This window comes from Xiphophorus maculatus, chromosome 19, assembly GCF_002775205.1.
Source record: "Xiphophorus maculatus strain JP 163 A chromosome 19, X_maculatus-5.0-male, whole genome shotgun sequence".
Taxonomy (NCBI): Eukaryota; Metazoa; Chordata; class Actinopteri; order Cyprinodontiformes; family Poeciliidae; genus Xiphophorus; species Xiphophorus maculatus.
The window spans coordinates 19,087,374-19,105,033 of record NC_036461.1 but is presented as its reverse complement, the minus strand read 5'-3'; the positions used below and the strand labels follow the sequence as shown (position 1 = coordinate 19,105,033).

Here is a 17,660-nt window from a genome sequence, read left to right as displayed (position 1 = left end):
CCTCATTCCAATGGGGCCATTGGATGTCCCAACGGGCAGTTGCCTAGATCAGAAACCATCATTGTCTAAAAGTAGTGTTGCTTATAGATTTTTTTGATATGACTCATAAACCATACATTGATGTAAAATACAGGAAAAAACTATGCAAGTAGCTGCATATTGACACCTTCCTAAAATAATAGCTTAAGTTATTTTTTTTATCAAAAGTTATTTTTGCAAAAAAATATATATCACTTTGGCAAAAAACTGACATACCATTATTTTAGGAAGATGACAACAACAATTATAGTAAAAAAAAATCTTCTTTTTTTTACTATAATTATTATTATCAGTCATCTTCCTTTCCCAAACCCAACACACACCTAATTCATGGAGGCAGCTGAGCAGCAGTTTGCCCCCCATCTCTGGTGACTGTGTTCAAGAAGACCCTGACAGAATCCTCTAGAGCTAATGAAATAGTAATGAAGAGGAATAAAGAATATGAAATATGAAACCAAGAAAGAAAAATACCTAGGAGAGGTGAGAAGAGAAGAGAAAACATTAAAAAGGAGAGGATATTGGAATAAAAATAAGAAAAATGTAGATAGAGATAAAAGAGACATAAAAAGATACAGAGAGTTAGAACAAGTATGGCAGATTGCCCTTCACAGAAGAACACAGAAAAAAAACAACGTGAAGATGTGAAAACTGATTGAGAGGAAGAAAAGGGGCTTGCTGCTTAGTGGAGTGTTATTGCCATCTGCTGGCCACAAAGAGCACTCATGAAGGACTAGAGCCATAACTAACTACCAAAACAAATGATTAAAGGCAAAAATCAGGGTTTATACATAGAAAAGTCACTAATTTAGATTATCTTTATTTTCTTTTGGATTCCTGCTGGAAGATTCACGATTCAGTTGGGGATCAGAAGAATAGAAACTGATACAATATTGATTTCCCCCATTGAAGCAACTTCAGTCATAAAGAGGGGTAGAGAATATGGCTTAAAGGAAGAAGAAATAAGTATGTGTTTATATCTTCATCCTTGAATGGGCCACTGAGGAGGTTAAAGGGGAGAAAAACACTAAAATGGGAATAAAGGATTAATTTACTATAGGATGGAGTTTGAAGGTGTTTTTTTGAAGACATAGTCAGGAGGAAAATCAAAGGATTTTAATAAAAGACAAAACTTTCAGTCTGCAAGTCTTCATAGAAACACTGTTATGTTATAAAGTTTCTCATTACTTTACATTACTTGTTTTGTTCTAATGAGCAAAAACAACCAGCATGACAACATGAAAACACCACCACAGTCAGACTGGGAAAAAGATATTGTTTCTGAGTGATAATGAGTATCTGCCAGCAACAAAGAGATCTTCTTTGTTGCTTTGAACTTGAGAAAATGTCCTAATATTGATGAGAAGGTCTGTTCAGGAGGGGAAGGATGACTGTAATGCAGCTCCAAACAGAAATATTTAACCTTTAGCATGACTGAAGCAGTCACTGAAATGAAAGCTAATGAGCTGTTCAGGTATGTGGTGATAGAAATCAGACATCTGGAGAATATGATTACAAAGATATCCGTTTTGACTACACTGATGTTCTGTACTTCATTTCTTCTTTAATCTTTGAAGGTGTCCTATGAAACATTACTTTTTACTGGCACTACTCCTATACTGTCAGAAAGTAATTCATTGTATAGTCCTTAGAACTGTTACGGGAAACAATTTAATTACACAAAACGTTTTTGTACCCAGTTTCATTTTTCATGTTTATAGATTATGTTTTATGTTTATGTTGATGATGATTCTTTGTACTGATGAGATTCAAGGAGATAACGGTGGTAGTCTAAAACATGAAAGTAAATCATTTTAAACTTTTGCAAAAATATCATGATAGATTTTCACGGTGGACAGAAGTAATCATCTGTGTCTGGAGGGACATTTTGTAATTGCAACATTTTAAATTTTATCCAAAACGTAAAGAAGAACAAAGATTCCCTGGTAGGTGACTTAAGCTCCAGGAAGAAGGAGTTTGAATTTTGTCTTAATCTGCTCCTCAGTTGAATATGTATCAAAATGAAAATCATCATTTTCTGCTTTGACTTTCAGTTCATTTTATTTCTGAATAATTTAGTTGTGAGTTCGTACTCACAACTAATCTAATTATACAGTATATAGATCAAAACATAAAATTAGTGGCAGCTCCTCCTGCAGCTTTGTAAACCCTGTGATATCAGAAAAGCGTCTCACTGTCAAGTAACACTGGACAGAGCCTATGCTTACCATATTTTTCTCTATTTTTCTCACTACAAATGATATAAATATAGGTTATTGATCAGTTTAAAATACTAATCAAATGAAGATGTCTGGGTTTCAGTTACTGATTTCTGAAATTTCTGCACTCCTTACAGACTAATTGTTGACCTTGCATATTTTTAATGTGCTTGATTCTAGATCTAAGATAATCTAAGATGGTCTGAAACTACCTTTCAGACCAGGTAGAAAACAAGAAAAAAGGAAATTAAAATATTAAATACATTTTAACACAGTAGAGTAAAATACAATAAAAAATAAGGTGAAATAAGGAAAGATAAATTACAGAAAAAAGAAGACGAAAGAAGAAATGAGCAATAATGTAAAAAGAAAATTGGAAATAAGAGTGAATGGGTTAAAAAGGAAGGTTAAGGGAAGATGAGAAGAGAGAGGATGAGGATGTGAGAGAGAAAAACGGCAAAGAGAGCCGCGCTGGTTTGGATATCGACCAGCATGCACTGGGCTGCTTACAGATGCTTTGATGTTTCCAAACCAGTCTGGCCCTGGAGGGGCAGAAAGGCCTACTGGGAGCTGGAATGCCTGATCTGATCCTCTGCCGCCTGGATAACCATTCTGATATTCTTCTCCTTCTCTTCCTCACGCCGTTCATCTCTTCACCTCTGGATAATTACTGTTCAGCTGACTGAGCTTTCTGAAGGATGAAGTCTATAGATCTGGACTCAAAGTCCTGACTGAAAATGTTTAGAGCAGTAGGGATAATATGATCAATTATTAATATTTCAAAAGCAGCCGACATTATATTTATGCTCCCAGAGTATAAAGCATAAACAATATAAAGAAATGGAACTGCTATACAAAGATAATCTGTTAGTCTGTACAAAATGAGGGAGGATAGAAGTATTATTCCTATACAACTAAGGGCATAAAGAGCAACAAGTGTTTCACTCAAATTACATAAAGCTGGGAAAAAAAGAATACACTGGAGCAAGAGGCAAATAGTCATCAGAAGCTGATGACTAATTTTACAAATTCAATTTAATTTGAATCTGAAATACTCAGCCCAACCCAACAACCATTGTTGTTGGTTCAAAATCATTTAAATCACCTTTCTTCCCTATTCTGATGCTCGGTTGAACTGCAGCATATCGTCTTGGCCATGTCTACAGTACATGCCTAAATGCATTGAGTTGCTGACATGTGACTGGTTGATTCAACATGTCTTTTAATATATATATATATATATATATATATATATATATATATATATATATATATATATATATATATATATATATATATATATATAATAACATCTGAATAATAGAATTGCCTCCTACATTTATTAGCATAAGCTTGAACTCTACCAGGTGAACGTGTGCTGTTTGTCCTTGTGCTGTAGATTTATGAGTAGCTGAGGGCAAATATAATTTTCTTTTAATAAGGAAAGCTGAGAGTTTTGGGATAACTGCAGCTGACAAAATTTCAAATTCTGAAATGATGAAATTTGTTAGGATTAGGTGAGACTGCTAATGCGCACAACAGGCTAAGTTATTAGACTGACAAGAACATGTCATATCAGACATACACTGCTGGGATGGAAGTGAAGGACTCAGGGGGTGCGGGGGGGTGGTGGGGGTGATTAGAAATTCATTAAATAACCTAAATTGAAAAAATGGTAATATTTCATTTGATCCATGAGGACATGTTCATGCATTGCAGTAGATTAGAGAACGAAGTAAGGAAGGAAAGAAAACTGGATCCATTTATAAAACAATTGGACTTTTGTCTTTCAATCAATTTGAGTGATCATTTTTTATGTATGTCATTTCTGTATGCATTTTTATTGATTTTGTTTTGAGGTTTTAGGCTTCCATCTAAACTCTGCTCTGTTCCAGCAAACAGCTGAAACAAATTAATTTACTAGCAGCTGTTTCATTTAACAATCATTGAAATAAGGTTTTCATATCAATGCCACCAGGCACAAATGTTATGGAGCAACAAGTCAAAGTTATTTTATTGAAAACTCAATAACCTTTAAATGTAAATTCAAATATTTAGAACATAACCACTTCTCTACAAACAAACCTATTAGTCTCTGAGTATGCTAGCTCTTTCAGAGTGTTTTCCTTACTTTTCAAGTCTCACAGGACATGTGAACAACATCCCCCTTCATCACTGTCCTCTGGCACGTTCTTATTTTGCTACCCTCTCTCCTGTCATTGTGCATCTCTACTCCCCCTGCTGGGCCAATCAGACGATTGTTGATGTAAGTCTGTTGTGTGTCTGTCTCCCACTGTTCACAGATAGACTGGCATGCCACAGAGTCTCCAAATACACAGACATCTCACACTGAGGCCATTAATGCTCACACAGACAGCCCATACCATGTAATCACACAATGCATAGGACACTTAGCTAACTGATGGATTGTTTTTTCCCTCCCAGCCTATGCATTGTTTTTGGTTCTTAGTGAATATTAAAACCCATCAGGTATAATGTCTCATACAGCGCAAAATAAACTGTGGCTTTCCATTTACAAATACATCCGGTCCCTGTCTGGAAGACTAAGGAAATACGTGACCAGAATATAGTCTTAGTTTAGACTTTTAGACAAATAATGACAAAGTCAAGGTCAAGATAACATTTCTAAAAAGAAAAAGGGTAAGAATTTTGGAAAAAAATATTTCATATTACACACACACAGAGAGAGAGAGAGAGAGGAGTAAGCTATCCCAGTATTTTCTGATCTAGAATACAGTTGGTTGTATATTTCATCTCCCTTTACAGGCAATCTAATATGGCTTTGCAGTCTGAGTCAGGGTGATGGGATGTTAAGCATAGTTGCCAAGTTCAGTGATTATAAGCAACTATGGGTGTTTTTTTTTTTTAAATCACATTAATGTGGTCCTGCTTGCTCTTGTGTCCTCCACTCATCCTCTATGACCACAGGTAACACCAGCAAACATTAAACTGATGCGAGGGACCAATGAGGGACTATACCTTTGCTTATCATGTCTGTGCCTTTTGGGGGTGGGGGGAGATAAAAAAATCACTGAATGAAATTTGAAAGGAGGAGTGTGACATACAGAAGGGATGTGTCCAGCAGTGGTGGGTCTGAACCAGGGCGGTGAGGAGAATACCACAGAGAGGAGTTGAGACTTTTAGAATGGTGCAGCAGCCTCAACTTCTGAATGTGGGAAAAACCAAAGAACTGGTGATGGACTTCAGGAGGAAACGGCATGTGCACATCCCACTCTACATCCACAACACTGCTGTGGACAACAACCTGCACATCAGGGGGTCATCAGGTTCATGACACTCTCACCTGAGAGCTCACCTCAGCCCATCGATCCTTACTACCTTCTTCGGAGGCACCATTGACAATGTGCTTACCGGCAGCATGAGAGCAGCAGCGCCTCAGAGAGGAAGGCACTGAGCAGAGTGGTGAGGTCAGCTGAAAAAAATGATTGGGATCACGCTTCCACCTATTGGGAACCTGGCAAAACAACGCTACCTATGAGGGCAACAAGTATCAGCAGAGCCCCCACTCACCGTCGTCATGGACTGTTCTTTCGTCTAGCCTCTGGCAGAAGACACCACAGCCTGTCATGCAGAAAAGTAAGGTTCCATGACAGCTTCTGCCCGACCGCCATCAGAGTTTTGAATCAATCCACATTATCAAAGATTATAATATGATTCTATGGGTTTTTTTTATTGTTTTACATGTATCATTCCTGGTATATATCATGCACAAATTGCAAATATTTTGACTAATTTATTTTTTTGCACTTTTGGTGCAGTGCAGATTTGTCTTGAGCAACTAAAACTGGTTTTCAATGCTGATAAATCTAAAGCAATTATTTTTTCAAATGTGTCTGTTCTATTGGAGAATTTTTGTCAAATAAGAGCTGACAGGTGCTGCTGCCTTTCTTGGCCAGGTCACCCTTGTGAATTAGGATTTGATCTGAGTGGGTCTTCACCCATTCAGATCAATTAAAGATTTAAGAATAAAAACATAAATTCATAATACAGTTTCCCCTGTTTTTGATTTGGCTCTTAATCTATTCTTTTCATATTATGTTATAATTTATCCTGCTAGCTCCTGTTTGTAGCCTAATATTCATAATAAATTCATTCTGCAGTGCATCTCTGATGTTATGTTGAATGACAAAAAGTCTGAATCTGAATAGTATCAGGAGAATGCAAACCCACTGAATCATGATGCCCCTGAATGCACCCCAAGCCTCAAGACAAGTCATAAAAAGATGTGTGCTGCTTAAAAAGGTTCCAACAATATTTTTGAACCATTTCCCTCTGTGCGACAGACTGGCGACCTGTCCAGGGTGACCCCGCCTCTCGCCTGAAACATTTGCTGGAGGTAGACACCAGCACCCCTCCTGACCCCACTAGGGACAAGGTGTTAGAAAATGGATAGATGGATGGATGTTTCGATCTGTAGGGATTATTCAGGGATGTTTCCTTTACCCTAGCCTCTATTCCCAAGGCTTTTTTTAATATGGTGTTAATGTTGGCTCTACAATTCCTTTTCACTTGATCTGCTATAGGGTAGTGTAACCCTAACCCTAACTATGTAACGTTGAGCCTGTTTGGGAAGTTTTCTTTGTTTCAGTCTGCTCTACAGTAGTTTAATGTCCACTTTAGTGGATCGTTTTATTTGCTCAACCTGATGCTACAGCAGATCTCTTAGTTTCATCCAAAAGACGCATGCATGTACTGATTACTTTATTCTGTCTTTACTTCCTCAATTAGTCAGCTCAGCCACTGCTATGATTACATGCTGCTACATAAGCAGCTAATCAGCTAATTACTCAGAGCACAGAGGAATGAGAAGTGTGTGTGGGGGGGCGGGGGGTGCGTGTGTGTGTGTAGGAGAGCAAAATCTCCTACATATGTGCAGTTTCCCCACACACTCTAAAAAGTGTATTTGGGCTGCAGTTCATGTTATGGACGTTTTTACATTAATCTCAGTTAATTTTGTTTGGTTTAGTGATGAAACCACTATTTGTGTTGTATTGGCTTAACTTATACATTTTTAACTTAAAGGAACTTTTGGCTTTGACTTTATTGAAACAATTAAGCTTCACCAGGGACAGATCCTGTACTAACCAGGGTGCTGTGGTGGTGCAGAGGTAGAGCACAACCCACATAAGGAGACCTTAGTCATTAACACAGCTGTCGCAGGTTTGATTCCTGCCTGATGACCTTAGCTGTGTGTCTTTCCTGTCTAACTACTCTAAAATAAAGGCCACTAGAGCCAATAAAACCGTTTTAAAAATCCTGTGTTAGTCTACTTCTTTATTTTAAGTAAACTAAATTATTTGAATAAGACCTATTAAATTTGTCAAGTTAAACCAACTTGATAAATGAAGTTGGATAAACTCATTGAATTACTTGTTACCAATTGAAGCAATTTAATTAAGTTGGTTCAACTATTTTCTTTTTTCAGTGCATCTGAAGCTAAAGCAGCACTCTCCGCTTTTCTGCTGTGTGTCAGCAGCTGCAGTGTGACCTGCGAACACAAACTGTACTGCTTTTGCTGCACCAACTCCCTGCTGAGTTTCTGAGTTTGTCAACTTGTCTTCTTCCTTCTTCACACTTTCAAGATTTGTCAGACTACTCATGACTTTTTCAACATCCTCACATCAGTTTATGGATTTTAACCTTGCTTTTACAGTTCTCATTGTATCCATTTCCTCTATATAAAATTTATGTAACTGTTTTTCACTTTTTAATCATCGAGGACCATGATTATGTCAATCTCCGATTGTAGTGAAACAATATTTTGCTTTCACTACCATTAACCTACCCTTTGTCACTTCTCCAAATTGATATTATTCCAGTAAAAAAAATAAATTGAAAAAAGAATTGCATCTCGCCCAGTGGTTTGGCTTAAATGACTCAAAATAATTTCTGCCCCCCATTCTCTCCAATCTATCTCATTTAAACAAACACTGTGTGCTTCTTGGACCATCAACACATTTATGTGGTTAATTCTCTTCCTCACATCTCTGATTCCATCTAAATTTAATATAGAAACTCTGAAGTGGCTCATTACCAAAGATGGAAGGATTACCAAAAGAAAATACAGACACTTATCTAATGTCAGACTCATCATCATTGTTAAATGCTTGCTTAAGTTTTCCGATAAATCTTTTGAACTGGTAAACTTCTTGGTCACTATAACCCACTTTTTTTATAATTCATCTGAGATCTCACCCGACGGCATTTTTCTGATTGGGAGAACAATTTTCCTGCAACAGTTCTCTCACCAACAATTTATTCCTGATGAACAGAGGTATATTTGCAATTGTGATTTTTTTTTTTAGCAAGAATACTCCGCAGGGAAACAGACAAAAAGACATCATTCACAGCAATGCCCTTTTTTTGCCTTTTCCACACTGTCAACAAAAATGACCACAGTGCTGTTCATCTGAGCAGCAGATTTAATGCTACAACCTACAACTTCTCCCACCACCAAACTGCACTCCTCCACAGTAGGTGTGAGACTACTGGGTATGATCTGCCTCGTAACTTTGGTAAAATCCATTCCCAGCATTTTGCACCAAAAGGCAAAATTTTGGTTGTCACACATAGAAATGTAATCAATTAATGTAACTCCACAAAACAATAATCTAAGGATAATACCCAGAAAAAACCATTAGAGATAAAAAAGCAAAAATAGAAATTCTCAATCTCCCAGTCCACTCACCATATGCCCCTCCACCAACTCCCATCATGCAGTGCGAAAGAAAGAAAGAGAGAAACAGAGAGGGAGAGAGAACTAAACCAAAATATGACACGACTCTACCCTGCTTCACTCTACCAGCAGCTAGAGGATCCTATCAGTCACAGGATTCCTATCAGTCACACTAGATGATTCACACCTGACTCAAACTCAAAACAAGTGACAATATGGAAGATGTTAAACAGAAGCTAAGAAGGGGAGAACACTGTTTTCTCAAATGGTGGTCTAAAAATGAAAACAGTAAAGTCTTAATTAAAATATGTGACGTTTAATTCTGCCTCGTGCTTCTAATTAACGTTAATCAGTTGGGTTGGATCAGACACAAACTCGGTCAGGTTGGAATTTCAGGCCGGAATTTCAGGCCCGATCTAAGTTAGCACAAATTTCACCTCCAGATGCGTATCAGCAGGAAGTTGTGCTGCTGTGTTCAGACCAGAGCAGGTGAGTCGTTCATAATTTAAGTGAAATCATTTAATTTCACTGTTCGTATGTTATTGTTGCAACAATCAATGTTTTTGACACTAAGGAGAAAACATTAGATGTGATCTAGATTCTCTGTTCAATTTGAATATTAATTAAATTCAACAGATTGTTGATTCTATATTGAATGACTTTATGTTTTTGTGTGTTTTATACGGTGGCCGACAGGTGCAAATGCGCAGCAAAAGAGAAACATGCAAACAAAAAAAAAAACACGCGCACAAATTAAATGCGGCAAGCAAAAAGCAAATAAAATGCAGCAAACAAAAAAGAAGACACCCCCGAATGAAATGCAGCAAACAAAAAGAGAGACGCAAACAAAAAAGAAGACACCCCCGAATGAAATGCAGCAAACAAAAAGAGAGACGCAAACAAAAAAGAAGACACCCCCGAATGAAATGCAGCAAACAAAAAGTGTTGAAAACGGAAGTGCTCCAGACCACTAGGGGGAGTCAAAGAAAATAGTATTTTTGCTAATTCAGGCAAGCATCTACGAGACCGAGCCCAGAACGGTATGACTGACACAAAGTCTATCACGCTACCCATAAATTATTCTGTTATTCTATAATATTATAAAAGACGGCGTATCTGAAAAGAAATATAGTAATACGTACCTTTACTTTCTTTCAAATTTCTTTCTCTGAATCTTGCATCTGGTCCCATAGAAATGAATACTATTTTCTTTGACTCCCCCTAGTGGTCTGGAGCACTTCCGTTTTCAACACTTTTTGTTTGCTGCATTTCATTCGGGGGTGTCTTCTTTTTTGTTTGCGTCTCTCTTTTTGTTTGCTGCCTTTCATTCGGGGGTGTCTTCTTTTTTGTTTGTGTCTCTCTTTTTGTTTGCTGCATTTCATTCGCTTTTTGCTTGCCGCATTTAATTTGTGCGCGTGTTTTTTTTTTTTGTTTGCATGTTTTCTCTTTTGCTGCGCATTTGCACCTGTCGGCCACCGTAGTTTTATGATGTAAAGCACTTTGTAATGCCTTGTTGCTGAAATATACAAATAAAATTTGATTGATTGATTAAACTACATAAAAAGTATATGCAGCTGAATAGCCTATGCAGACAGAGTTTAAAAGTTGACAGGCAAAAATAGAATATGACGGAATTTTTCTGGCGCCGTCAGTCAAAATGACAGACAAACAAAATAAGTACAGCATGACCTCTGCTTCAAGCTACATTTTTTTAATATCACCTAAATATAAAAGGTGATTTTTAATTTTTAAAGTTTATGCTCTTACCTTTTTCACAGTTTTGAGAGCTACCCCCTTATTTCATTTCAGCTACAATCATCTTAACTAAATGTAAAATAATATTAAAACTAAATTTTCCATGGTTGTGAATAATTTCCCCTAGATGAGTAAGATGTTTGACATTTATTAGATATCACATTAAATGTCTTAAATGAAGTTGGCTAAATTGAGTCAACCATGAATATCCCAGAACAGTTTTCTGGTTTTGTCGGTGAGCATTTCACCCCACTAACAAAAAGAGGTTAGATTTGCTACATTCTATTGATGCCTGACAGACAGTAGAGTTGAGTAGACATTATCTTCGCTAACTAAACTGCTCTAGAGAGATTAAAATTAAAATGTTACAGTAGTGAAATTAAAATGTTACATAAATGTGAAAAAACTCTTTGTAGTTGTATTTAAAAGTGCAGGTATGAGAAGTGTGAATCCCCAGTTATTGGAATTTTACCACACTCCAAATGACAGATATGATTGATTAGTTCACTAGGAAGCCTCATCAGTAATCTGCCTGCCAATCAAATGTGACCTTTTAGAAGAAGCTTAATGAATTAACAGGTTCACAGGAAGATCTAATACCAACTTTTCATTCCATCAGTCAGATGTTGAGGGAAATCACTTGTTCTACTGCATCTGAACATGTGAAGTGTGAAAATATTTTGACATGTTGTGTTCATATAGATCAGGGAAAACAGGAGCCAATGCTGACTATCAAACCTGGTCATACAGTACAGACATGCAGAGATGGAAACAGAACCAGCAGAAAGATAGATTGATGCAAAACATAGGAGCAAACTGTGTGTAAGGAATTACCTCCATCTTTACCCAGATGCCTTCATTCTGATCCTGGATGTCGTCCAGCAGTTTTTTCATCAGTGAAGCACATCCATGCCCATCCACCAGGGGCGCTGTCAGCTGGGGGGAGCCATCCACAGACCTCCTGCTCTGCTCCTCTCCTGACTGGAGGTCACTCAAGGGCCCTGATTCTATGCTGTCTTCCAATGATGGAGCAACATCACTGCAGGAGGAGCTGAAGCAGCTCACTGAGATTTGTCTATGAGGATGCTGATGAAGAGTCCACAGGAACATGTTACTTCACCAGGAAATGATTTGCTTTTTGATACTTGTTAAGTTAACACAAAATATGTTGTCATACCAGTGACAGCAGGGGAGATGGACCGTAATCCCCGCTCTCCACTATGTTTCTCGTGTTGACTCCATTTTCTCCGGCGTCCCAGTCTACGTTAAGCTCTGAGAGCTCCCAGTCATCCACATCCTGCAGACCTCTCTGCTTCTGCTGTGAACAGGTTCAACAAAAACATAAGAAACCAATTTCAACACGTTGTGTATGGTTATGGTCAATGAGCCACGGTTCTGTACTGACCAGGGTGCTGGACTGTATCAGACTTTCTAGTTTCACAGCCAGCATCTCAGTTTCACGGAGCTGAGCAGGGAGAGCCAGGAACTCATCTGACCCATACCAGTGCTCTCTGGACTGGATCCTTTGTGATGGAACCTGGGATCCCTTCTGCACAAGAAAGGAGCATCAGCATTTCACTGTCTTTCTTCACATGTACAGTAATTCACTCCAAGAACCAGTCAACAAAGAAAAAGTACTGCAAGACTTTATTTGATGGGGTGTGCATAAGACTGACATGACACTGTCATAAGCATGACATAACACCTGTCATGAAGATGAAGTTTTCATGAATGTTTATGACTGTTGTCATGAAGTGTCATTTGGTAAATAATGACACTTCTAATGCAAAGTTGACAATTTTAATGGACTTTCAATACAAGTTTTAATTCAAAAGTTTCATTAGTCACTGAATGCAAAGTTGCAATAAAAGTGCACGCTTTTAATGCACTTTTATTGCAAATTTGCTTTAAAAATTTCATTATTTACCGATTGACATTGAGTTTTTTCCAAAGCAGTCATAAAATGATTCATTTCTTTAATGTACAAAAGGCATGCACCTTTTGACACCATTTCATGTTCAAATACATTTTTCTCATCTCAATTGAGATGCTTTGGAAAAAACTCCACAAGTAAAAACTATAAATCGTTTTATAAGCACCATGACAATAAAAACTGAATAGCCTCTGCAAAATCCTGGCTCCTGCAAAGAAATAGTCACCTTGTGCCCCTGCCGGTTCACTGTCCACCCTGCATTCCTGCTTCCACCCCGCTGAGCATCAGATTCCTCTCCAGATGCCTCCAAGTCTGAGGACAGAAGCTGCTCTGAAATGGGGGATGGTAGGGAGGAGTCCGAGTCACCCATACTGACTGCATATGTCCTTTTCTGCCTTCTTTCTGTTTGGGTGGACATTTCATCCAAAGACATCAGGCGGCAGATGGTCAGGCTGTCATTGGCGCCAGAACTTCCCTCAGGTTTTCTATGTGTTGAGCTCACATGGTGGTTTTTGAGGTTGTCCTCAATTGTTTTCTGTAATCAAAATCTTTAGTTAGAGATGACAACTTTTGCTTAACATACTTTTAAAAAGTGGAAGCAATAGTCAATTGTTTTCAAAAAGAAATTTTCCAAAGTGCAGCTGAGAAGAGAAACGTTTGTTAAGCCTTATATCATCTAGAAGAAACCACTTGCAATGGATTTGATTCATTGTTTCTATTTTCACATTTTATTTATAGAAAATAAAATATGATGTTACCCATCAAAGTTAGAAAGTTGAAAAAAATGTAATAGTAGAAAAAAAAAGTTTCTATTCTCTGTGCTAGGGGAAATACATGTATTTGGTCTCTATTTTGAAATGTCCAAAGAACCATAATCTGTCCACCAAGACAGGAAACATGGGTTTGATAATAATAATAATAATAATAATAATAATAATAATAATAATAATAATAATAATAATAATAATAATAATAATAATAAGAATAAGAATAAGAATAAGAATAAGAATAATAAAATTATGTCAGAACAAAACTTTCCAGATATTAGGACATTTCTTTTCTTTTCTTGGTCATTCATAAAAGTCTTAATTTTAAATGTGGTCAATCAAATGTTTCAAGAACACAAAACACCCATATATGATTATGATTAGCTTAATTTCTGCCCAAATACAACCCCTGGCAAAAAGTGCAATAACTACCCTACAAAGATGTTGAGTTATTTTAAAAATAATTAATGAAACTGTTAAAAGCTCACTAGGGGGTTAAAAAGTATAAAACTGATTTTTGCAAAGAAATAATTTAAATCCATGTGTTAAAATACATCTCATGCATTTTTGATTATAAATGCAATATTTAACCAAGCCCTGTTGTGGACCAAAACATCATCAGAAGAAAACACTTTAATTTGAATATCATTCAGTAAAATAAATATTTGAATCATTACAATAGATTGGATTGGTTATGTGGCCAAGTGTCAGTCACAGATGGATTATGTACGTATGTAAAGCCTTTCAATCTCTCCATTAAAAACTTTTCACCATCATGAAGAGCTGCCCAAAGACTTCTGGGACAAGATAGTAGGTCTGGACACAATTGGAATGGACTGCTACAGTCAGCAACAAGCTTGGCGAGAGTGATTGAGATTATCATCACAGAGTCTAAATATATAGTCAGTGACCAATCAGGAGCTCCATGCAAGATGGATGCAATGGGGTAAAAATGATGATCAAAAGAAGAGAAGCATGTGATTAATCTAAGAGCAGCTGAGATCACATTCAACAATAACACCACTGGTAGCACAGGTCACTGAGAAGCTGCAGAGCCCATCTGTGCAGTTCTGTGTTATGTTTGTAAGTCAACAGCTAGAAAAAAATCAGAGACAACTTGGGAGCTATCAGCTTGTGATAGGATGACATCATAGTCAAGCTTCTGGGTGTCACCCCAACTTGACGTGTTTGGAGATAGAGAAACGATAAGGTAGGATTGTTTCCTATCATTCCATGTTCCTCTATCATAGAACACTGGCATCATAAACCTGCAAAGATGAATCCCATTTGAGCGGTCTATTACTGAGAAATCACAAGTGTGTATTGTGAATTTGGGAAGCCTTAAGAAATTTAGTTTGTCATAAAACCATAGAAACTTTAACATAAGATTTCCTATGATTTTTCTCTGTTCATGACCACTTATTCTTTCCCCTCAACATTGAACCATGTATTTTTTTTTCCTCTGAACAATTAACAATTAATTGTTAGTACAAATTTTGTATCAGATCTGTAATTTTTTTTTATTGTTCCAAAGTAAAACAACTGATTTAGCACCATGCAGGAGTAATGTTTTTTGTTAGGGATTATGTATGTTTGTACAGTAGCTCAATACTTTTAACAGTCATTGAAACAGATAGCATCTCCCCACCTAACCCCCCCCCCCCACACACACACACACACACACACACAAGGCTGGAATGACAAAACAAATAAAGCAGATTTAGTCGGATTTTGTTTTTAATCCTAGCATAAAAGTTACATTTCCATGTTAAAGAAAATGCTAATAAAATAAAAACAAAATAAAAAAGGTATAGAAATTAGCTCAAACCTGAAGACTCTCGTTGGAATGTGGAAGGGTTCTCAGATCAACCGAGTCCAGTTCTAGCCAGAACTTGGATCTGTCTGGAGGATTCACAAGAGAGGGGGTGCTCTGACTCAGCTCAGCCTTATGCTGCAGCTCAGACTGCTGCCTGGCCTTCCTAAAACTGCCTCTTGATTTGGTTCCTTTGTTTGAGAATAAGGCTGCTCTCTTAGGAAGGGATGGCTGTGTGGGGGAAGATTCAGTGCTGTGACTTACAGCCTGCAGCGGGCGTTTGGAGCTTTCACTGTATTTGGGCATGTCACTTTGATTTGTGGGTGTTTCAGGTGTAGAATGGCTGTGGTTGTCTATGTCACTGGGCAGAGAGTGCTGAGGTAAACTCTTGTGCAGTTCAAGATTTGAGTTTGTGGTGTGAATGATATTCTGGGAGGTGTCCTCCACTGTGGACTCTGTCCCCCTGTCCTCAGGATGGTCACTGGGACTGTAGTCGCTCAGCTCAAAAGCAGTGATGCCACAGTCCAGGGAGAAGTAGTCCTGGCTGCAGCGGATCGTCAGCTGACCACAGTCGTCCACCTCTGTGAGAGCATCCAGACGGGTCTGAATACAAATAATTCAATATTCAAGTCCCAGACTGTCAGTAACCAAGCCAAATGAAAGAAACTACCACAATGTTTTTAGACATATCTGATAATGGTTCAAGGAATCCTTCCTTCGACTACATTTTAATTCCGAGTGTAGATAGAAATTTAACTTCATCTGAAACCAACCTGGTGCTGGTCCTGGCTGAATGCCTGCAGGATGTCAGTCTGCCGGGTGTAATTTCCGTTAGGGTCCTGTAGACCCTGCAGCAGACGCTCTTTCAGAACCAGAACTGAGACTCTCAGCTGGTGCCACAGCAACTGCACTGTCCTGGAAAAACACAAAAACATTAACAGTGCTTTTGATTAAGCCTACTTAAATATTAATATACACCGCAGAATTTATACCTTTCTACAATAATTTTCTTGTGGAAACTCACCTAATGTCTACAATGATGTTTACAGAGTAGGACAGCAGCTTCAGGGAGAACTCTGTCTCCAGTAAAGCATGAATCTGCTCCACATGGTCAGAAATGTCCTCACAGATGTCCTAAACATACATTCAAAAGTGAGCAGAATGTCACAAAGCAAATATACACTCATCAGCCTTAACACACTGTGTGTGTAATAGAAAAACATCTGCAGAGCAATGCCACTGAAAAAGCAGAAGAGGTGGGAGGGAAGTTTGACACCAAGGATCCACTTTTAACAATGAGTCAGTTTCATGTGGGACTGGCTCCACATGAAGTGCCGACATCAAGAACATTACAGTTTTTCTGTCGCTTTGGTACATTTTTCAAATCAGAAATGAGCAAGGTGCAACTGCTTTTGCACATCATCCAAGTGATTATGTACAATTCCTTTCTGTTTCCTACGTTATGAATTGCTTATGTCATGTTGATCAAAATATACCATATGGGTCTCCACCCACACATGCAAAATGCCTGAACAAGTTGTCAAAATATGTCAGACATATATCTATAAATTTCAAAACGGAAGAAGAGTCAGAAGAGGTTGAAGACATAATGCCAGTTTCCATCATATCAACATGATCAGGTAATGGTTTGTGACCCACAGCACAAAGCAGCAGGATTCTGATGGAGTTCCTCTCACCCTGCTCCTCATTCTTTAACCCCACTGAGGAATTTTTCTCAACATGGAGATGGACAGTATATGACCACATACACAGATGGCTGCTGTGGAGGGTGTGTGTGATGACATCACAGTGACTGCCTAAAGAGGCTGGATAAGACAAAAAGTTTCTTTCCACACTGAATTGAGGGAGAAGGTATTCGTCGGGGTATGGATAGAACTTGTGGCCCAACAGTCGGGAAGGTCAGGAGGTGTAGATAGAGGAAGTGCTGTAAAGATAATGACTGTTTTTTAACCTGCCAGTTGCAGAAGTTAACAATGTAATCAAGACCCAGACATCATTTCTTACTAGAAGATTAAGGCGTGGCATGTCATTCAAATTTGAAGCACTTACTCAACCAATAACAGGGTCACCACAGGATTTAGTATTTTTCTGTAAGCTCAAATATATTTGATATCACCGCCCCCATTTATGATTTATGAATGCTGAGAGAAAATTCAGAGGATTTTTGACTTTGTCGCTTATGATGGAAACTTGTAATGGGCCATCATACTTAATCGCACTTTTCTGGACCCTCAAAGACGCTTTACAATGAAATCAGTCATTCCCATTCACACACACATTCACAGACTGATCAAGCTACTGGACGGTAGCCACAGCTGCTCTGGGACAGTCTGCCATGCACCGCTCCCATTGGCCCTCTGACCACCAGCAGCAGTCAAGGGTGAAGTGTCTTGCCCAA

General features: G+C 38.0%; 1 protein-coding gene across 4 annotated transcripts in view; it reads right to left on the bottom strand.

Moving 5' to 3' along the window:
• The window catches only part of akap6 (A-kinase anchoring protein 6), a 168,003-nt gene that overhangs the window by 128,519 nt on the left and 21,824 nt on the right, over nucleotides 1–17,660 (bottom strand). For 3 of the 4 annotated variants that reach the window (XM_023352219.1, XM_023352217.1, XM_023352220.1), the window contains 7 exons: nucleotides 16,266–16,375; nucleotides 16,015–16,156; nucleotides 15,257–15,844; nucleotides 12,888–13,196; nucleotides 12,134–12,277; nucleotides 11,906–12,046; nucleotides 11,563–11,814 (listed from right to left, as the gene is read on the bottom strand). In XM_023352219.1, the coding sequence (XP_023207987.1) occupies nucleotides 11,563–11,814; nucleotides 11,906–12,046; nucleotides 12,134–12,277; nucleotides 12,888–13,196; nucleotides 15,257–15,844; nucleotides 16,015–16,156; nucleotides 16,266–16,375 (1,686 nt within the window). The remainder of the gene's footprint in view (nucleotides 1–11,562; nucleotides 11,815–11,905; nucleotides 12,047–12,133; nucleotides 12,278–12,887; nucleotides 13,197–15,256; nucleotides 15,845–16,014; nucleotides 16,157–16,265; nucleotides 16,376–17,660) is intronic. The other variant, XM_023352221.1, reaches the window with a different exon arrangement.